General features: G+C 48.1%; 2 protein-coding genes across 3 annotated transcripts; one reads left to right on the top strand and one right to left on the bottom strand.

The window, feature by feature from the left end:
• Positions 1 to 2,781: 2,781 nt before the first annotated feature.
• On the top strand, positions 2,782 to 12,186 carry LOC310712691 (trypsin-like). Of its 2 annotated transcripts, none has more exons than XM_083515999.1 (6): positions 2,782 to 3,215; positions 4,585 to 4,738; positions 7,553 to 7,727; positions 9,338 to 9,597; positions 10,408 to 10,544; positions 11,656 to 12,186. In XM_083515999.1, the coding sequence occupies exons 2-6, from the start codon at positions 4,699 to 4,701 to the stop codon at positions 11,803 to 11,805; spliced, it is 762 nt and encodes a 253-aa protein (XP_083372125.1). In that variant the 5' UTR covers positions 2,782 to 3,215; positions 4,585 to 4,698; the 3' UTR covers positions 11,806 to 12,186. The 2 variants fall into 2 exon arrangements, with proteins under 2 accessions (XP_083372125.1, XP_083372124.1); XM_083515998.1 differs by lacking the exon at positions 2,782 to 3,215 and adding an exon at positions 3,762 to 4,150 and having other exon boundaries at positions 4,498 to 4,738.
• Positions 12,187 to 15,610: 3,424 nt separating this feature from the next.
• On the bottom strand, positions 15,611 to 19,176 carry LOC310710440 (C-X-C chemokine receptor type 3-2-like). Its single transcript, XM_083511309.1, has 2 exons — positions 19,136 to 19,176; positions 15,611 to 17,251 (listed from the first exon to the last, which is right to left on the bottom strand). The coding sequence occupies exons 1-2, from the start codon at positions 19,172 to 19,174 to the stop codon at positions 16,214 to 16,216; spliced, it is 1,077 nt and encodes a 358-aa protein (XP_083367435.1). The 5' UTR covers positions 19,175 to 19,176; the 3' UTR covers positions 15,611 to 16,213.
• Between the last annotated feature and the right edge of the window lie 3,363 nt (positions 19,177 to 22,539).

Here is a 22,539-nt window from a genome sequence, read left to right on the forward strand (position 1 = left end):
CAGCTAATTTTTTAAAAAATGAGGGATGCAGGTAGCACTGTGGGTTAAACCACAGAGCTTAGGACTTGCCGATCAGAAGGTCGGCGGTTCGAATCCGCGCAACGGGGTGAGCTCCCATTGCTCGGTCCCTGCTCCTGCCAACCTAGCAGTTTGAAAGCACCTCAAAGTGCAAGTAGATAAATAGGTACCACTCCGGCGGGAAGGTAAACGGGGTTTCCGTGTGCTGCTCTGGTTCGCCAGAAGTGGCTTAGTTATGCTGGCCACATGAACCGGAAGCTGTACACCTGCTCCCTCGGCCAATAAAGCGAGATGAGTGCCGCAACCCCAGTGTCGGCCACGACTGGACCTAACGGTCAGGGGTCCCTTTACCTTTACCTTCTATTTTTTTAAAAAAACAAAAAAGATAAAGCAGATTGCAACAGATTTACATAAACCTCCACAATTAAAAAAACCACAACATACACCAAGTTAAAACCAGAAATCAGCTAACTGTTGTGGAAAGATGCCTTCTTTATTGACTACATAGGCCTGAAAGAATAGAATTTTCCCCCAGGAAACGGAAGTTACCTGCTTTCTCTATTGCCAGAGAATTTCACAACAGTGAGCAAATGACAATAAAGGCTCCTTTTTTTTCTTTTTTGGTCAAATGAGCCTTTCCAGCTCAGGGAACAACCAGTGTCACTCCTGCAGATGATCTCAAGGACTGAGCTGGGATACAAAGCTTCACCTTGTCCTTGAGGCAACCAGGACCTAAGGCCACATGCACCCCTTATCTGTAAAATATGACACCTCCTTAAGCAGTCATTGCTTCCTTCAAGGAATTCTGGGAGCTGTAGTTTTTTAGGGGTGCTGGGCATTGTTGGGGGGGGCGCTATTCCCCCTTACAGAGCTACAATTCCCAGAATGGTTTAACAGTCAATCCATCTTCACAGGGAACTTGTGGACAGGGGTGCTGAGTGTGGGCGAGTGGGACCACCTCATAAGAACATGAGAACAGAAGAAGATCGCTCCTGTTGTTGTTGTTGTTTAGTCGTTTAGTTGTGTCCGACTCTTTGTGACCCCATGGACCAGAGCACGCCAGGCACTCCTGTCTTCCACTGCCTCCCGCAGCTTGGTCAAACTCATGCTGGTAGCTTCGAGAACATTATCCAACCATCTCGTCCTCTGTCGTCCCCTTCGCCTTGTGCCCTCCATCTTTCTCAACATCAGGGTCTTTTCCAGGGAGTCTTCGCTTCTCATTAGGTGGCCAAAGTCTTGGAGCCTCAGCTTCAGGATCTGTCCTTCCAGTGAGCACTCAGGGCTGATTTCCTTCGGAATGGATCGGTTTGATCTTCTTGCAGCCCATGGGACTCTCAAGAGTCTCCTCCAGCACCATAATTCAAAAGCATCAATTCTTCGGCGATCAGCCTTCTTTATGGTCCAGCTCTCACTTCCATACATCACTAGTGGGAAAACCATAGCTTTAACTATACGGACCTTTGTCAGCAAGGTGATGTCTCTGCTTTTTAAGATGCTGTCTAGGTTTGTCATTGCTTTTCTCCCAAGAAGCAGGCGTCTTTTAATTTTGTGGCTGCTGTCAACATCTGCAGTGATCATGGAGCCCAAGAAAGTAAAATCTCTCACTGCCTCCATTTCTTCCCCTTCTATTTGCCAGGAGGTGATGGGACGGGCGGCCATGATCTTCGTTTTTTTGAGCTTCAGCGCATATTTTGCGCTCTCCTCTTTCACCTGGATCAACGCAATGGCCCATTTGGCCCAGAATCCTGTTCTCACAACAGCCAACCAGACACCCATGGGAAACCCACAAGAAGAATCTGAGTGCAAGAGCACTTCTCCCCTCCTGTACTGGTATTCAGAAGCCATGGAAGCAGAGCGGAGCCATCACCGCTAGAAGCCATCAATAGCTTTCTCCCCTATGAATTTGTCCAACAATCCTTTTTTTAAAAAAAAGCCATCCATGTTGGTGACCCTCACAGCCTCCTCCGGGTGTGAGTTCCCATAGTTATGCGCTGTTTGGAGAAGCACACACTTTTGTAAGCAATACACCCCCACGTGAACTCATACACATCTGCACTGAACACCTTCACACCGGTGCGTATTTTTAAATTCTTACCTATTGTGGCACCAGCATTCAAGAAATAATTTTAAACCAAAACAAATCAATACAGAATTACCACTTCCCCAGTGGCACAAAACATGTGCTAAAAGAAAGGAGGCAGAGCAGTCTATCGTCACATCTCTAGGTCTCCAGGGAGACCAGACGTCTGCAGTATATTTCAACGACAAAAAACCAAATAGAGATATTTAGCCACTAACTTGGTGAGCTCCTGATCATTCCCCAGTAATAGAAAATGTATGGCCTCCAACTCTGGTTTCCATTGGGGGATACAGAGTTGATCTAGAAATTGCTGGCGGAGATCAGCATATAGTTTACAATGAAGAACCATATGTGTGAGGGTTTCCACCAGGTGGTCTTCACATGGGCAAGTTCTTCCACCCTTCCTGAGAACCTTCCCCAAAAGAGGTTGGATGGACTTGAATTAAAGCTGGCCAGAGAAAATGCCTTTCTTTCTTGAGGGTTAAGCAAAAATTCAAGGTAATTGTGGTTAGTTTAAACCAGCTTTCAAACATGGCATGTGTGTGAGAGATTGCCATTGGGATATCTTACAGCTTGCAGCCAAATACTATTTGTTCCCTGACCCCCTCAGAAATTCGCCCCTGCTCTGAGGGTACATATTTTTCCCAGACAGGTGCCTTTGAAGTGTGTTTAACTTGGCAAGGTGCAGAAACTTCACCTGCCAAGCCCAGACCGTCATCTGCTGGCAAACAAGCTTGTCCTTGTGTTTCCGCGCCAGGGTCGCCAGTCAAGCTGTCCTTCGGTGAAATTAGCAACCCATTAAGCGCTGGTAATTTAATTGCGGTCGGAGTAAACTTGACCCTTTCGGTTTCTTTGGCGTGGGGACAAAAACCTGTACTTATTAAAAGTCATGGCAGGACAGTCCAACCCTCAGGGGGAAGTGAAGTGTCTTTCCTGAGTGAGGCTCATTGATCGTGGAGCAACATTCAAGGCCGGCAGCTGACTGCAAATAGCTTTGTTTGCTCACATCGGCCAGCCTGTTCACCATCACAATCGGAGTTAAGTGTTGTGTGGGGCAGGAAAGATGACGTGGACTCCCAGAGCAGGCGAAAACAAGTTGGCTCCATCTCCCAGATGAGTCCATCCATAGATGCCAGCTCCCTGGGGTCCTGGGTGCCCGAGCACCCACAAAATTCCCCACGAAGGGGCCGGGCACCCACAGATTGCGGCGCAAAGGTCACAGTTGCAGGGCCAAGCTGCTATGCCTGAGTCCATCAACATCTGGAGGGCCACAGTTAGAATCATAGAATCATAGAATCATAGAGTTGGAAGAGACCACAAGGGCCATCGAGTCCAACCCCCTGCCAAGCAGGAAACACCATCAGAGCACTCCTGACATATGGTTGTCAAGCCTCTGCTTAAAGACCTCCAAAGAAGGAGACTCCACCACACTCCTTGGCAGCAAATTCCACTGTCGAACAGCTCTTACTGTCAGGAAGTTCTTCCTAATGTTTAGGTGGAATCTTCTTTCTTGTAGTTTGGATCCATTGCTCCGTGTCCGCTTCTCTGGAGCAGCAGAAAACAACCTTTCTCCCTCCTCTATGTGACATCCTTTTATATATTTGAACATGGCTATCATATCACCCCTTAACCTCCTCTTCTCCAGGCTAAACATGCCCAGTTTCCCAGCCCTCTTTCACGGGTTACTAGGTCCACATGGCTGAAGTGAGGGAGGATTGGAACTGGTGCAAGTCCTCCCGGATGTCCCATTTGAGGGGTTTAAGCCAGCTGAATTTACACCAGCACAGCCCCAGTTTAGCCAGGAGGACCCAACATCTCCTGAATTTGAAACTCCATTTGCCTCAGTTGCCTATAGTTTGGATTGCTCTGTCCAGCAGTGACTGCCGTTTAGCACCCTTAGATCTCAAAAATCCTTATAGCGGCTTATGAGAGAGAAGGCAAATAGTCCATGGAAGCCTGAATGCTGAGAACGGACAGCAGAAGGAGGAAGAAGAAACAACCCTTCGCTTTAAGGCCTACGTTACCTTGACCGCTTTTAGAACAGGGTGCGTCGTTCTGAGTTACAGTGGTGCCCCGCAAGACGAATGCCTCGCAAGATGAAAAACTCGCTAGACGAAAGGGTTTTGCGGTTTTTGAGCTGCTTCTCGAGACGAATTTCCCTATGGGCTTGCTTCGCAAGACGAAAACGTCTTGCAAGTTTGTTTCCTTTTTCTTAACACCGTTAATACAGTTGCGACTTGACTTCGAGGAGCAACTCATAGAATGTGGTGTGGTAGCCTTTTTTGAGGTTTTGGGTGATTTTTGAAGCTTTTCCAAAACTTTTCCGACACCGTGCTTCGCAAGACGAAAAATTCGCTAGACGGAAAAACTCGCGGAACAAATTAATTTCGTCTTGCGAGGCACCACTGTATTTAAAAATTCCCACCCAGGGAATGTGTCAGGTGGAACCGACAACCATTTCCCTCAAAACTATCCCTCAAAGATAGTGGGGGCTGTTCTTTCTATTTTTGGCCTGTCAACGGAGCAGCTGTGAGATAAGGGGAGGCGATGGCTAATATATAAAAGGATCCAGGGTGACCACTGTTCTGTCTCCTGACACAATGGCAATTTTCCTGTTAGCGGTTCTCCTGGGTGCAGCAGGTAAGATCTCCATCTCTCTCTGTGTGTGTCTCCTGAAGCTTAGCATTGTAGAGTTGGAAGGGATCCCAAGTGTCATCTAGTCCAAGCCCCTTCCTAACATCTGAGGGGATGTTGCCAGAAAGGGGCATTCCCTATCTCCTCAGAATATTGCAAAAGAATGATGTCAATCAACATTTGATGATCTCCTTCTACTGGTCAACAATAGAAAGTGTCCTTTCATACTGCATCACGGTGTGGTACGCTGGTTTGACACCAACTGATAGGAAGTGCCTACAGAGGGTGGTGAATACAGCACAAGATATTATGGGCTGTCCCGTGAATCCACTGGATGAAATAGCAGAAGAACATTACCTCAGGAGAGTGAGGAAAATTCTCAGGGATGATTCACATCCTGGCCGGCACTTTCTTGATCTCCTGCCCTAAGGCAGAAGATATAGAAGCATGACAGAAGCAAGAGCAGCTTCTATCTGTGGACTGTTAGGCTGCTGAATGAAAAGATAATAACAGGGCAACTGACTTTTGGGTTTGGTGGGTGTGCGTCAGTAAACAAGGGGAATTAAGACTAAGAGAGCTGAGTGGGGAGTGCTCGTGTAATCTCACTGTATACAAATTGTACAAGTGACAATAAAGTATTTCAGTTCAATTTCAATTTCAGTTTCAATTTCCTTCACCTATAGAGAACATTAGGGATTTATCTCCTGTTTTGCAACAACAACAACAACGCTTTATATAATAATGTTGGAACTTCACACCCATGAGTCTAACGTGGTCACGGGAACCCCCTCCATGACTCGGGCAGCTAAGTGGCCTGAGGCTCAGGGCTTTGCACATTTGGCTACAGACTGACAGCTCATGGTTGTGGTTTTGTTGGGGGTCTCAAGCCAAAGCTGCGATGGGGTTCTTAAGAATATCTGAACATCTGTTTGATCAGCCAGGATCCAGTTCCCATGGGGGCCAACCATATGCCCCAATGGGAATTTCTCAAGAGGAATCTGAGCACAAGACCACTCTTCTCACTTGTGATTCCTAGCAACCAGCATTCAGAGGCCTACTCCTTCTTCCAACCATGGAGTAAAGCCTAGCCATCATGGCTAGCCTAGTAGTAGTCACTGAGTATGTGGGTCCTCCTTCTAACATCTCCATCTCCAATCACTTTCAGTCTCCCATCACGCATCTGTAGCCCCTCCATAGTTTCATACCCTCCAACACTTTGAAGGCAAAATCCAGGACGACATCTTCTGAGGCAACATCTTCCCGTTTTTTTCATTGCTAGAGAATGGCAGCCATTTTGGTTGCTGCGATCTCGCACAATTTCACATCATAGTCCCCCCCCCCAAAAAAATGTGGGTTTTTTTCAGACACCGTGCTCACAAACGTGTGTGTTGGGGCGCCATGCAAGATCACAGCCCCAAAAAAGCCCACATGTAGTGGGGGAGGGAACTGCGACAAGAAATCATGTGAGATCGTGGCAACCAAAATGACCGTCGTTCTCTCTTCTTTTTTAAAAAATATTTTTATTAGTTTTTTTAACATATCGTTTCCAACATTCATATAGCAGAATTTCTTATCTTATACAATGTTTTTGACTTCCGTCAGCTCCTCTGGTGATTTTTCGTTTTTATCACTTATTCTGCATTTCCTAATTTTTCTGTTACTCTTAATTATCACTAACTAATAATTCTCTTCATAGTCTTTTTTGCAATATTTCACATAATCCTCCTTACAAAACGTCTTGCAATGCTACTAGCGTAATCTCTTCATTACAATTAATTTTCAAATAGTTCGTATATTTACTCCAGTCTTCTGAGAATCTCTGGTCCCGTAGGTTTCGAATCCTTCCTGTTAGTTTATCTAGCTCTGCACAGTCCATCAGTTCCATCCTCCATTCTTCTTTCGTCGGTAGTTCTTCTTGTTTCTATTTTTGCGCCAATAATATTCTTGCCGCCGTCATTCTATATAAAAACAACTTACAATCCTGTCTATTTATATCATCTCCTACAATGCCAAGTAAAAATGCTTCTGGTTTCTTAATAAATGTATATTTCAACATCTTTTTCATCTCATTATATATCATTTCTCTCGTGATAACAAACGGGATGTCCGGGATTTTCCAGGACACTTGTGGGGCATGCGAAACATTGCACACTCACCATGTGCTGTGACCTGCATGTTGCTTGAGAAACCCATCTGCCGGCAAGAGTATTATTAGCCCAGAAATGGAAGCAAGAAGAAATTCTGACAAAAGAAGAATGGCAGACAAAATTAATGGATTATGCAGAATTAGATAAAATGACAGGAAGGATTCGAAACCTGCGGGACCAGAGATTTACAGAAGATTGGAAGAAATATAAGAACTATTTGAAGAGCAACTGTAATCAACAAATTACGCTAGCAGGACTACAAGAAGTTTTCTAAGGAGAAATGTACGAAGCATTGCAAAGTAGAGAAAGAATAGTGATATTAGTTATGAGTTAAATGTAATTGTGGAGGTAAGAAATGTATATTTAGTGAATAGACTGGAAAATTTTCAGATGTGATTGATGGAAGTCAAAAAACTGTATAAGATGTTAAAGTACTGTATGCTTAATTATTGTTGAAAATGATATGTTGAAAACTAATAAAAAATCTATATAAAAGAGAAACCCATGTGTCTTCCTAGCCCAGACAACTCCTAAAATCTGAAGGCTTCTCAAGACCCTGCTGGGCTGCACAAAGGCCTGCCATTTGTGTTAAGGTGCAGGAGCCCCTGCCAGGGGAAGGAACTGGCAGCCCCCAATCTCCACTGACGCTGCACGCTTGCTTGTCTTCCTGCAGCAGCTACACCGCTGAAAGGCTATGATGACGACGATAAGATCATCGCCGGGTACGAGTGTCCGGCTCACTCCCAGCCTTGGCAAGTCTTCTTAACCTACGGTGCCGGTTACCGGTGGTGTGGTGGTTCCCTCATTAATGACCGCTGGGTCATCTCGGCTGCCCACTGCTACAAAACGTGAGTTTAATGTGTAGGGTCGATGGGTTTATATGGATCATTCTTTAAAAAGCAAGCATGGCTGCATTACAGACTCCTTGGGGCAGAAAGGGCTTGGCAGGGGTATTCAACTTGAGTTACAGAACTGGCAGTATATTGGGGAAAGCCAGATGTGTACACTAAGAAAACAACAGTCCAGAACTTTCATAGAATCTGCTTCAAAGTCACACCCCATATTGCTCTCTCTAGTTCCCATAAAGAAACTGGGAGACATTCAAATAACTTTTCTTTAAAAGACAATCATCTGCCGATTGGAAAACTTACCATGGATGCTGGACGCTGTTTGGATAAGGCATCAGAGAGGACTTTGGCTGGCCCAGTGGGTCAGGTGATAGCAAAATATATTTTTTGTTATGTACTGAAGTTCTCACCCTGGGCCAGCAGGGGGATACTGTAGATAGTTTTCACTCAGGTCCACATATGCAAATAAGGGATTGAAAGCGACATTCAGTGATTGGATAGTTACAGAAAATGGTTACTGTTGCATTGTAGTGGAGCTCTATATAAGCAGGCTGGCTGCTGCGCGAAAAAAAAATAGGGTGTCCCATTTTTCCTGGGGCACTTGGCAGGTATGAAGTAGTGGCGCAGGAAAGGCACTCTGCGCAGGCTCAGAGAGCCCCTCTTTGTTGCTTTTGCTCTCTTACATATTTCTGATGGCGTAATTTTAAAATATTTTTGATAGCATGATTTTGAGCAGTGATTTTAAAAACACAGGTTCTGGATGGAGCACAAGGTTGAGGCCGGGTTAAAATCACGACCTGCCTGCTTCTGGCTTTGTGGTTATTTGCTCTCGAGAAGGTTTACTGTGAATCACTCTGAGTTCACACCAAAATCATAGAATCATAGAGTTGGAAGAGACCACAAGGGCCATCGAGTCCAACCCCCTGCCAAGCAGGAAACACCATCAGAGCACTCCTGACATATGGTTGTCAAGCCTCTGCTTAAAGACCTCCAAAGCAGGAGACTCCACCACACTCCTTGGCAGCAAATTCCACTGTCAAACAGCTCTGACTGTCAGGAAGTTCTTCCTAATGTTTAGGTGGAATCTTCTTTCTTGTAGTTTGGATCCATTGCTCCGTGTCCGCTTCTCTGGAGCAGCAGAAAACAACCTTTCTCCCTCCTCTATGTGACATCCTTTTATATATTTGAACATGGCTATCATATCACCCCTTAACCTCCTCTTCTCCAGACTAAACATGCCCAGCTTCCTTAGCCGTTCCTCATAAGGCTTCGTTTCTAGGCCTTTGACCATTTTGGTTGCCCTCCTCTGGACACGTTCCAGTTTGTCAGTGTCCTTCTTGAACTGTGGTGCCCAGATCTGGACACAGTACTCCAGGTGAGGTTTGACCAGAGCAGAATACAGTGGCACTATTACTTCCCTTGATCTAGATGCTATACTCCTATTGATGCAGCCCAGAATTGTATTGGCTTTTTTAGCTGCCGTGTCACACTGTTGGCTCATGTCAAGTTTGTGGTCAACCAAGACTCCTAGATCCTTTTCACATGTACTGCTCTCAAGCCAGGTGTCACCCAGTCTCTCTCTCTCTCTCTCTCTCTCTCTCTCTCTCCAGCCCCCGGACTCTCATGGCCCACCTTGGGGAGCATGATACCAGCCAGGAGGAAGGTACTGAACAGCACATCCAGGTGGAGAAAGCTATCCGCTACCCTGGGTACGATGCGCGGACGACGGACAACGATTTCATGCTGATCAAACTCTCGCAGCCGGTCACTTTCAACGCCTTTGCCCAGCCCATTGACATTTCCCCAAGCTGCCCCAGTGTGGGAGAGGATTGCCTCGTCTCAGGCTGGGGGAACACTCGGACTTCAGGAGGTACAGCGTTTATCCCTCACGATAATAATAATAATAATAATAATTTATTATTTATACCCTGCCCATATGGCTGGGTCTCCCCAGCCACTCTGAGTGGCTTCCAACAGAACACCAAAATATAATAACCTATTAAACATTAAAAGCTTCCCTAAACAGGGCTGCCTTCAGATGTCTTCTAAAAGTCTGGTAGTTGTTTTTCTCTTTGACATCTGGTGGGAGGGCGTTCCACAGGGTGGGTGCCACTACTGAGAAGGCCCTCTGCCTGGTTCCCTGTAACTTGGCTTCTCACAGTGAGGGAACTGCCAGAAGGCCCTCGGCGCTGGACCTCATTGTCAAGGTAGAATGATGGGGGTGGAGACACTACTTCAGGTATACTGGACCAAGGCCGTTTAGGGCTTTAAAGGTCAGCACCTACACTTTGAATTGTGCTAGGAAATGTACTGGGAGCCAGTGCAGGTCTTTCAAGACCAGTGTTATATGGTCTCGGCGGCCGCCCCCAGTCACCAGTCTAGCTGCCACATTCTGGATTACTTGTAGTTTCCGGGTCACCTTCAAAGGTAGCCGCACATAGAGCGCATTGCAGTAGTCCAAGTGGGAGATAACCAGAGCATGCACGACTCTGGCGAGACAGTCCACGAGCGGGTAGGGTCTCAGCCTGTGTGCCAGATATTGCCCTGAGACCCTTCTTTACAAAATAATAACCGTGGCAAACCGGCATGGAATTGTGAAGAGCTGAACTTATGACTGGGGAGCCGAAAAGGTCAGATTCACACCATCCCTAACTGAGACGCACCTTTGTTCTTTCCCCAGTCGAATACCCAGACAAATTGCAATGCCTGAAATTGCCGATTCTGTCCTCCTCTGCCTGCCAGACCTCCTATCCTGGCCGCATCAGTAAAAACATGTTTTGTGCTGGCTACATAGAGGGCGGCAAAGACTCTTGCCAGGTAAGAGGGAAACTGGGTTTCTTGAACTGGGGGGTGGGGTGGGAAGGGGGGAAAGGAGAAGCCCTGTCGGCAGGGCTGGATTTAGGTTTGATGAGGCCCTAAGCTACTGAATCATGTAATGGGGCCCTTTATATGTCCAGCTGTCCTTTGTCAATAACAAATGGTCGCTGTTTTTGTGTGTGTTGAATATATGCTGTATGGTAATTTATGGACCTAACAGGTATCTAAAGCCATTTGCACATCACTTCTTGATCCATTCCTTGAAACATGATGAAATCAGCTCATCATGAACAACACTAACACTTTCTCTCTGGTGTTCCTCTCCTTGCATGAGAAACTACTTAATCCGTACCTTTCAAAGCAATATGGGAACTGTAATGCAGTTATCCTTCGAAGTTCGCACGTCTCTGAATTTTGTGCTGCACTTGTCCAAACAAAAATGCACACAAAGTGTCCATTAAAAGGCACGCTTTGGTGAAAATAGCATTGAAAATAGCATTATATTAGGGAAAACGGCATGCAAAAAGTGTGCATATTTGTCAGAACTGCAAAAAAACATACATTAGGAGAAATTTGCGCTAAAAAGCTCACCAATTTCCTCTAGGAATTATTATTATTATTATTATTATTATTATTATTATTATTATTACTGCAAATTACTTCCGAAACGTGGAAAACTCAATTTAGGATTGGAGAAGTGAGAAAGTGAGAGAAACCAAAATCGACAGATTCATCTCTAATTCTTGTGGCCTACCTTGCCTTCAGAGCAGTAATTTTAAGAACAAAAGTTTGTACGGACGACAAGTTAAATTCTTTAGGGGAGCAAGCTGTTATCTGACATAGTGTCCTGCTTCAATAATTATCTTAAGCATGTAATGTTATTTTATTCCATTTTATGTATTTTATTTTTTGTAGCAGCTTCGGCTACACAAATAACTAATATTTTGCGGGAAAATGTGCTTGATACCTATGGAGGGAAGGATTAAGGAGAGAGAGAGAGAGAGAGAGAGAGAGAGAGAGAGAGAGAGAGAGGTGTGTTCTTGTGTGGCTCAGTTTCTCCTCTTATTCTAGTTCAGACAGTCATGTTTTGTTTGTCTGCTCTTGGCTGCAGGGGGATTCTGGTGGGCCCCTGGTGTGTAATGGAAAACTGAGCGGCGTTGTGTCCTGGGGTGCCGGATGTGCCCAGAAAAACAAACCTGGCGTGTACACAACAGTGTGCAACTACCACTCCTGGATCCAAGAGGTGCTTGCCAACGAATGAGACACTTGAGGATTTTCTTCAAGGAAAAGGGGGTTCCTCATCTAGGAAAAAGACCACATCTGATTATCTTCCCTGCAGCAAAACAAACCACCTGCGTAAAAGTGTGAAAGCTGGTGCCAAAAAAAAACCCCTGTGGCGCCCAATATTGGGAATTGTAGTTTTGTGAGTACGCTAAGAATCTCTAAAGTGTGCCTTCTTTGGAGCTGTAGTTCTTAGGGAAATCACAGAACTAAAGTTCCCAAGATTTAAAGCTGGGAGAAAGTCTTCAACAGGTAGAAAACTGGAATGGACTTGGTGGGAAGATCAGAAAGCGGAAAAGACTAGGAGGAGTTTGCACTAGGTTGCTGTGTTTAAAAAATAAAACTTAGTATGGGCACCCTACCTCATTGTCAGGTTTATTTTTTATGGTACTCATCATCACCAAAACTTTATTGCGGCCCAAAGACCCACAAAACAATTTCAAAACTAGATACAGTTAAAACGACCAGACAGACAGATGGAAGAAACCAAGGAAGTCATTTTGTTTGTTCATAATCATCTTCGTTTCTTATAACCTCCAAAAGAAACTTAGCCACGGCCAGTGTAATATCATTTGACCGGTCTTCCAAAAGATATTTAATATGGGAGGCTTTGGATTTTCCTGGCAAATTTGCCAGCAGGGGTTTGATCAGTTAACCCCTTGCTTGCTCATATTGCCCACAATGCAGTAGGATATGCTTCGTACAATCGACGTCCTGGGAACATAAACAAAGCCTATTCTGATAGGGGGATGCCTCTCAGCCTGCCATTTAGAACTTCCGAGGGAAATACATTTAGTCTGGCTTTGGTAAATAAACGCTGATAGGTAGGTACAGACAAATTCCTAAGGTATGAGGATATCTGAAAGTCGTATATTATGGTACTCAGCCCTGAACCCAGCGTGGTGCATCAATTCTAAGAAGGAGGCACATGAAGAACGGCCTCGGAAGATGATGTCAGGGTCCGGGTAGGTTCGTATGGGAGGGGGCAGTCCTTGAGGTATTGAAGTCCTGAGCCGTTTAAGGCTTTATAGGTCAAAACCAGCACTTTGAATTGGGCCCAGAAACTACCGTATTTTTCACTCTATAGGACGCACTTTCCCCCCTCCAAAAATGAAGGGGAAATGTGTGTGCACCCTATGGGGCGAATGCAGCCTTTCCTGAACCTGGAGAGTGAGAGGGGTCGGTGCGCACCGAACCCTCTCGCTCTCCAGGCTTCAGGAAGCTATCCGCAAGCCTGGAGAGACCGGCGCGACTTCCCGCATGTCTCCCCAGGCTTGCGGATAGCAGCCTGTATCCCAAAGCCTGGGGCGCGCTGTGCATAGTGCCCTGGGCTTCGGGCAGATATCCGCAAGCCTGGGTGGGGAGACCGGCGGGAAGTCGCGCCGGTCTCCCCAGGCTTGCAGATAGCAGCCTGTTCTGGGGGCTGAGGTCGGGGGAAGCTTGGGCTTCCCCCGCCCCTGGGGGGGAATATTTTTTCTCTCTGTATTCCCCCCCCAAAAAAACTAGGTGCGCCCTATGGGCCGGTGCACCCTATGGGGCAAAAAATACGGTAATTGGCAGCCAGTGCAGTCAGACCAGGATCAGGGTCATATGCTGAAACCATCTTGCTCCGGTGAGCAATCTGGCCTTTGAATTCTGCACTAGCTGAAGTTTCCAAACTGTCTTCAGAGGCAGCCCTACGTATAACGCATTGCAGTAAATTGTGTCCTCCCTCAAAGAGGGCACGTGTTGCCGTGCAACCTGACAACCAAACCCTGTGTTGTGGGTGGGTACGATTGGATAGCCACAACACTCTATTGGTAGGTCCCTCGATGCTGGATTTAATCAGGCCAACGGGACGCTAGCCAAACGGATCGAGGGACCTTTTTTTGCCCATGCACATGACCCTGAGCTTCCTCTTTGGGCCAGTGCATCAGAACACCTGTCCACCTCTCCCTATATTTAGGGCTTGCGCTTGACCTTGCTATGCCGTCGTGTGTCGTCTGTCGTTGGGACAGGGGCATGGCAGGAACTTTCCCCACTTGGCTGATTAGCTGTTGCCATTTCGGTTTCGCCTGCCGCATAGCAAATCGTCACAACTTGCAAGGTTGTGGGTAGGCTCTGGTTCAGGTGTTAGGGATGGGGGAATGCTCTCACCATCCCTATGTGAAGGGTATTCTGTTAAAAGAATCCAGGGACTCAATAGTTTGGTCAACCCTGAGAGAGGTTGTGCCCATGCCTGAGTCCAGGGGGACATCTGGGTGGTGGACATAGCCTGTGCCTGGCTTTCCGCTTATCCAGGTGTTCACCCTTGGCTGACCTATGCTGGTACCCAGGGTCAGCACTACCTGCCACGGTGCAGGTAGCTAGTCGAACCAGATCTTATGCAACCAGTCACTTTCTGTAATCAATAAAGTTGTGGCCTAAATTCTGCCAAAAACCAAACCAAAATTTGAGTGAATTTATTTAAGGGGGAGGTTAAAAGGTCTAAACACGCAATCTAACCCTGAGGTTACCAAAGCATAGACAACAGGAGTTAGGCTGTCCCTGTCCAGACAGGGGCGTAGCTGGGCCACCAGCTGAAGCTGATGGAAGGCGATCTGGGCCACTGAGGCCACCTGAGCCTCGAGCGACAGCAGAGGATCCAGGAGGACCCCCAAGCTACGAACCTGCTCCTTCAGAGGAAGTGTAACCCTATCAAGAGCAGGCAACCTCCCAGCCATCTGGTCTAGGGAACCACCCACCAACAGAGCCTGAGTCTTATCTGGATTGAGCTTCAGTTTGTTGGCTGTAATCCAGTCCATTACCAAGACAAGGCACGGGTCCAACAGTGGGAGGTGTGCAATCCTTGTTGCTCAAGTTGTCACAGTAGACACATGGCATTCGGTAGCTAAAGCTGCTCCTACAAGACAAGGCTTCTTCGCCTGCAGCATCCCTGCATTTCTGGGGTGGTGTTTAAAGGCACAGGATCAGGCCAAGGAGAGAGGGGGAAGTGGCAATCAGCAGTTAAGGGTTCAGAGATATCTCCACAAACCAAACACCTTGAAGGGTGATGACGAAACCTGCTCCTCAGGATGAGGGGGGTGTGCACAATCGACTTCCTCTGACCAAGACAGGAGGTGATCTTTACGGTAATTCCTGTGAGGGTGATGTCAGTTGCGTGCTTGGTGTTTTGTAACCACCTTTGAAGCTGTTGCAAGGCTGGAACCTTCCACTTTGGGGGAGGTTTCCCTTTCTCCACCCGGCCTCTGATAAGACGAAACAGGAGGGGAAGAGACAGACTGAAGAAATTAGACTTTGTCTCTGGGATCTATCTGTCTGTCATCTGTCTATCGATATCAGGGGTCAGCAGCCTTTTTCATTCGTGGGCCAGTCCACCATCCCTCAGACAGGGATGTGGTGGGCCAGACTATATTTTGGAAAAAAATATGAACGAATTCCTATGCCCCACAAATAACCCAGAGATGCATTTCACATTCTACTCATGTGAAAACACACTGATTCCCAGACTGTCCGCTGGCCAGATTAAGAAGGCGATTGGGCCGCATCTGGCCCCCTGGCATTAGGTTGCCCACCCCTGATCTATATTATATATCTATAAACCAATGAATGATACTAAATATTGATTTCCACCATAACCATGTTGAAGTAAGAGTAGCGAAATCAAAGCCAAGAAGCTCAAATTGTATATCTAATGGACATCCTTATTTGGAAATCAAACCCATGTCCAGACTTTAACATTCAAAAACTTTACTTGCAGAAACTTACAGTTATAAATGAAAGAAAACATCATATTTACAGCCACGGCGCCTATGAGAGTTTCCCACTTTTACTTTTTCCTGCAGCTTTACTCTCTTTCTTTCAATCAGAAGCACACCTGCACTCTACTCCACTTAGCAGTGTTGACAGTGGATTCTAACACACAGTCCTCGTGCTTCGCATAAAAGAGTCTCTCCTTCATCAGATACCTCCCATGTGACCAACGCTAGCCAATCACACGAGAACCACCAGAACTCCGTTATGAACCAATCCAATTTAGACACGTAGCAAATGTATACAACAAGCATTTACAATTTCAGTGAATTAAATTGCTATACAGTGGTACCTCGGGTTAAGAACTTAATTCGTTCCGGAGCTCCGTTCTTAACCTAGAACTGTTCTTAACCTGAAGCACCACTTTATCTAATGGGGCCTCCTGCTGCTGCTGTGTGATTTCTGTTCTCATCCTGAAGCAAAGTTCTTAACCCGAGGTACTATTTCTGGGTTAGCGGAGTCTGTAACTTGAAGCGTATGTAACCCGAGGTACCACTGTACTTAACAAACCGTGATTTTTCTCTCTCTCCTGGGGTTCCAGTTCTTTGGGAAAGAGATCTGGTGCTCTGAATAATCCTTCCTCTCGCCCCTAATGCTCACATCATGATGGAATAGTCTACGGGTCGGGTGATGGTGTGCTCTGTGGCTTGGCTGAATTCCCAGTCGGAGATGTTGCGCTGGCGTTCTACATCCCTGTCCCGACAATGGAACAACATGGAAAGCTCTCTCTGGAACTTGACCCCCATGAGGGCATACACCAGGGGGTTGAGGCAGCAGTGGACCAGACCCATGCTCTCAGTGAAAAGCAACCCAAAATCCAGAATCTTCTCTCTGGCGCAGTCTCGGGCCACGTGACCCAGGCGTTGCAGGCTGTCCACGAAGATGAATCCGTGGAAGGGCGCCCAGCAGAGGACGAAGAGAACCAGAATCACCAGCAGGATACGCACGGCCTGGTGCCTGCAGAAGATGCTGGCTTGGCGCAGGCGATGGAAGACACGGAAATAGCAGACCGCCATTACCAGGAGAGGCAAGAAGAAGCCGAAGAGGAAGGAGACCAAGCGCAGCCCCGACCGCCAAGACTCTGCTTGCCCGGCGTCGAATCTCAGGTGGCAGATGACGGCCCCAGCCTGCGGCGCGTAGGTCGCGGAACGGAAATGGAGGTCCACCACGGAGAGGCCGAAGCAGGCGATCCACACGAGGGAGGAGAGGACGTAGGTGTGGGGAAGTTTCACGAGGTGGTGGAGCTGCATGGCGTGAATGATGACCAGGTAGCGTTCCACGCTGAGGCACGTCAGGAGGAAGACGGTGCTGTAGCTGTTCATGGTGGAAATGGCTCCCACGAGCTTGCAGGAGACTTCGCCGAACACCCAGCCCTGGGTGAATTGGACGGCACGGAAAGGGAGAGTGAGGGTTAGCAGCAGATCCGCGACGGCCATCTGGAAGAGGTAGCAGTCCGCGAAGAGCCAAGGGCAAGGGCGCCGGCCCAAAATGGCCAGCACCAGGCCGTTGCCGACCAAGCCCACCACAAAGGCCACGGAGAACACCGCTGGACCAAAATAACGAGAGAAGGCGCCCACCTCATCCTGTGTACAGGGGGCTGTTCTGGGGTCGATTTCAGGGTAGCCTGTGGGGTACTAGGAAGGAGAGAGGGAGACAGTGAGCTGGGGAATCTCTGGGGATTCAACTCGCCCGTCCTGAAGGAATGGAAGGGAAACACAAATTCACGGCACGTTTTTTGAATTCGGGACAAAGCCACTGGGTTTCGTAATTTTCAAAGGTTTGGTTGCAAACGCAGGAGCAGCAGCAGCTGATCTGTGGGTTGCATCTGGCGCCACAAAGGGGTTTTTTCGTGGTCACTCAAGACATTCCCCACCGCCACCAAAAATGTGTCGCCGTTTTTATTTCAGCTTTTAATAAAACTGTCTGCTCCTGAGAGTCCCCTACTATGGGGTCAAGATGCAGAAAGCTTTTTGGCTGCCTCCGCCCAGCCCTCCACTGCGTCATACACATATAACACAAACAAAATGTTGATTAAAATAACGGTGACATTTGCTGACCTAGATCCTTTATATGCCCTCCCCAGTCCCATCAAAATGTGTCCATTAAACATTTTCATTTTTTCATTTTTTCACAGACAGTGAGTCCCTGTTCTTGTAATGTAAAAAGATTGGGGGGGTCACCCTCCCAAATTTCAAACTTTGAATTTATTTATTTATTTATTTATTTACCAGATTCGACTATGAATGAATTACAGTGGTGCCCCGCAAGATGAAATTAATTCGTTCCGCAATTTTTGTCGTCTAGCGAATTTTTCGCCTTGCGAATCACGAAATCCCATAGGAATGCATTGAAAATCAATTAATGCGTTCCTATGGTCAAAAAAAGTCCAAACAAAGCCAAATTTGGTACAACAACAGTTTATTAACTGCTCTTTAAAGTCACACATACTGTAAAGAGCAGTTCAAAAATTGAAGGGAAAATAAATTAACTTTATAAACAAAACATGTCTTTGTTTTTAGACAAAGAAAACAAAGTCGCGAGACGTTTTCGTCTTGCGAAGCAAGCCCATAGGGGAAATTCGTCTTGCGAGGCAAATCGAAAACGGAAAAACCTTTCGTCTAGCGAGTTTTTTGTCTTGCGAGGCATTCGTCTTGCGAGGTACCACTGTATAAAAATTCTGAGTTGGAATGTAAAGAAGAGAGGTTTGGTTTTGTTTTTGTCACACACACCCCACCCCAAATTTTAACTTCAACTTTATTTACCATATTTAACAATGAATGAATGGTGGGGGGGAGGGAAATCTATCAAAGAGTTTGGGTCGTCAGTGGGAAAACCTTTTGGTAGGCTGCCTTGAGGACTCCACGTGTTCTCACCAAGCCCCCCCCCCAATTTAATGTGTGACACCCTCATCCCCACACCCAGGACTGACCCTGGGCCGATGTGTCAGCCAGCCCCGAAAAGGTTAGCACTCGCCCCCCCCCCCCGGCAACAAAGGCACAGGATCCAATCCAAAATAGCCATGCCTGGAGTCCCACTGATAAGGGAGGACTTTAAGCAGGTGCTGAACGAATGGGTTCCAGCCTATAATTCACTGGTGAGAGGCAGAAGAGCCCTGGCTGAAAAAAAGTTGGCAACCCTTCACAATTTGGGAAACAGCTTTCTTATTCCAAGCCAACCCCAGGTAAACGGGCGTCTGCGAGTGTGTGTGTGTGTGAACATCGCTAACGTTGTGTCTCAGCCTGCTCTTAAAGGTGGCCAAGTGACAAACAGGACAGGGGCTCCTGTGCTTTTAATTGGCATGTTGTAGAAGAGGTGATTTTGACAGGGTGCCCTGAGCAACAAGCTATACCTGCTTCTTCTGCATTGCTATTAAAGGTGCAGGGTGCGTGCCCTTTTTCTCAACTCCCCACCGGCTCACCCTAGCTTAAAGGCAGAGGAGCAAGGCCAGTTTTTAAAACCCCAAACGTTGGCAGAGCAGGGAGCTATCCCTGTTGCTAGACGGAGGGAGAGTTACGTACCTCTATGTAATCGGAGTAATCTCCCCAGTCGTCGGACATGTTTGCTTCCGCTACCAAACCATTGCTTTGAGCCCTCGAGTTATGGGGTAAGCCGGGCCCTGCTGCACCTTCCCCACATCTCCTCCCCCCACCTCCAAATGTGGAAGTGGCCCAAGTCATAATTCCGGAGGAGACGCCAATGTTTGCTGCAGTGACGGAAAAGAAGGTGAAACCCAAGAAACCCTCCCCCATTGCAAAAGCGTCCCAGATGGGGAAGTCAAAAAGCAGTGAGCCTGTTTTCCTGGCCCCGTGCATTTAATGGCAGCCTAACGCAAGAGTATTCAACTTTCCCTCCATTCAAAGGGCTACCTTTGAAGGTGACCCGGAAACTACAACTAATCCAGAATGCAGCAGCTAGACTGGTGACTGGGGGCAGCCACTGAGACCACCGGTCCTAAAAGACCTACATTGACTCCCAGTACGTTTCCGAGCACAATTCAAAGTGCTGGTGTTGACCTTTAAAGCCCTAAACGGCCTCAGCCCAGTATACCTGAAGGAGCGTCTCCACCCCCATCGTTCTGCCCGGACACTGAGGTCCAGCGCCGAGGGCCTTCTGGCGGTTCCCTCACTGCGAGAAGCTAAGCTACAGGGAACCAGGCAGAGGGCCTTCTTGGTAGTGGCGCCCGCCCTGTGGAACACCCTCCCAATGGATGTCAAAGAGAAAAACAACTACCGTATTTTTCGCCCTATAGGACGCACCTAATTTTTTTGGGGGGGGATAAAGAAAAAAAGATTTCCCCTCCCCAGGCACGGGGCAGGCGCGGGGGAAGCCCGAGCTTCCCCCGACCCCAGCCCCCAGAACAGCCTGCTATCTGCAAACCTAGGGAGCTGCGCCGGTCTCCCCAGGCTTGCAGAGAGGTGCGCGAAGCCCGGGGGCGCTCTTCAGCGCGCACCAAGCTTCCGAATGCAGGCAGATCTGAGCTACCCTCCGGAGCCCCGCGTGGCTTCGCGCCGGGATCCAGAGGGTGGTGCAGAGCTGCAGGAAGCCCTGGAGTGCAGGCAGCTCCGCGCCACCCTCCAGAGCCCCGCGCAGCTTCGCACCGGGATCGGGAGGGTGGCGCGGAGCTGCAGGAAGCCTGGGAAAGCCTGCATTCGCCCCATAGGACGCACACACATTTCCCCTTCATTTTTGGAGGGGAAAAAGTGCGTCCTATAGGGCGAAAAATACGGTGCCTGACATTTAGAAGACATCTGAAGGCAGCCCTGTTTAGGGAAGTTTTTAATGTGTGACATTTTAATGTATTTTTAATCTTTGTTGGAAGCAGCGCAGAGTGGCTGGGGAAGCCCAGCCAGATGGGCGGGGTACAAATAATAAATTATTATTATTATTATTATTGCTGAGTCCCCATAGAATCATAGAAATGTAGAGTCGAAATGCAGGAGTCTCAGCCAAAGCATCGAACACAGATGGCCGTCCAACCTCTGCTTGAAAGCCTTCAAGGAAGGAGAGTCCACAACCTCCTGAGAGAGAGCTGTTCCACTGTCAAACATCTCTTACTGCCAGAAAGTTCTTCCTGGTGTTTAGTCGCAATCTCCTTTCTTGTAGCTTGAAGCCCTGGGTTCGAGTCCTACCCTCCAGAGCAGGAGAAAACAAGCCTGCTCCATCTTCCATGTGGCAGCCCTTGAGATATTTGAAGATGCTATCATATCTCCTCTCCATCTCCTCCTATCCAGGCTAAACATATCCAGCTCCTTCAACCACTCCTCATAAGGCATGATTTCCAGACCCCTTGATCATCTTGGCTGCCCTTCTCTGCCCACATTCCAACTTGTCAATATAGAGCCGTCTTAAGCACATCCGGCGCTGTGGTGCAAAGATCCCTCCAGCGCCCCCTCCCTTTCCCAGAATTTAGAATTCGAGGCCCAACTTGCGGACCACCTCACAGCCCAGGGAATCGCCACCCACAGAAGACATCGCCGATGTGGTGGCTGTGGCGTGGCTGGCCAGACCACCGAAACCCTGCGTTCGCCCGCAAAGCTCCAGGGCTCCTCCTCTGCTGCCTGCCAATGACAGCCCGCTACCGCCATGATCGCTGCTGCCCAGCGCCCTGAGGAGCAGAAGGCAGTTGCCATGTTGCCGCCTGTGCCCCGGGGAGTGGTGGTGGTGGGGCGGCGGGCACCAGTGACGCAGAGGAGGCCCCTCAGGAGCCGCTCCCGCCACCACCGCTCCCGCCACTCCCTCAGACAACAGCGGCTCGGCGGGCAGCGACTGAGGGGATTCCTGCGGCCGAGGGAGAGGAGGTGGCGGCGGCGGAGGAGGAGCCAAAGGCCTTAGTGGCTTGTTGCACCCCGCCAACCATCTGGCGGCATGCAGGGAAAGAGGAGGCCGCCGGGAAAGCCGTGCAAGCTCCCCCACCTCGCTGGGGCGCCCCTGAGAGGCCGGCGCCCTGGTGCAATGAGCCACTAGGCCCTAAGGGCCTCTGTGTCAATATCTTTCTTAAATTGTGGTGCCCAGAACTGAACACAGTACTCCAGGTCTGGTTTGACCAAGGCGGAATAGAGTGGTACTCTGACTTCTCTTGATTTGGACACTATGCAGCCTAGAACAGCAGAAAATATTTTCATAGAGTCTTAGAGTTGGAAGGGACCCAAAGGTCATCTAGTCCAACCCCCTGCAATGCAATGTTTCATGGCTAAACAGGGTCTATCTCAGGCCCTTGGGAATGCTTCCACAGGCCAGGCCCCCTCCTTGCCCACACGCCCTCCCCTCAGGCCTGCTTTGCACCCTAATTTTTTTGGCTTGCCTGGAATGGTACAGTGGTTGGAGTATAGGGCCAGGACCTGGGAGACCAGAGTTCAAATCTCCACTTGGCCACGAAGCTCAGCAGGTGACCTTGGGCTGCTCACTGCCTCTCAGCCTAACCCACCTCACAGGGTTGTTGTGGGGAATTAAATGAGGAGTGGGAGACCCATTTGTGCCACTCTGAGCTCCTTGGGGGGAATGTTGGTGTATAAATGCAACAAACAAACAACAAATGAATCTTTGAAATGTGATTGCGCCTTTTGCTTGCCGGGATAGAGAGGAGATGTTTGAGTGACAGGTGTCAAAACTAGCCTGCTGTGAAAAGGCAAAAACTTCCCTTCCCTGTTCTGCCTGCTTTTGCCTCCGGACACACTGGGCTGGTGGGTGAGATCCTGTCCCGTCCCCCCCGCATATTCCGCCTGAGTGTAAATCTTAGTTGATGTTTTACTGCACAATTTTCACGGTGTCTACGTGGAAATAAGTCCTATTGAATTTGGTGGGGCTGACTCCCAGGGAAGCGGGGTGAGTATTGCAGTCTATGACACTTAGAATAAACAAGCATGGAGCTTTCCGGAGGCAGGGTTCACACACCCCGATTTAAACACGTTTATTTGAACACCTA

Source organism: Podarcis liolepis (genome assembly GCF_965112155.1).
Source record: "Podarcis liolepis genome assembly, chromosome: 7".
NCBI lineage: Eukaryota > Metazoa > Chordata > Lepidosauria > Squamata > Lacertidae > Podarcis > Podarcis liolepis.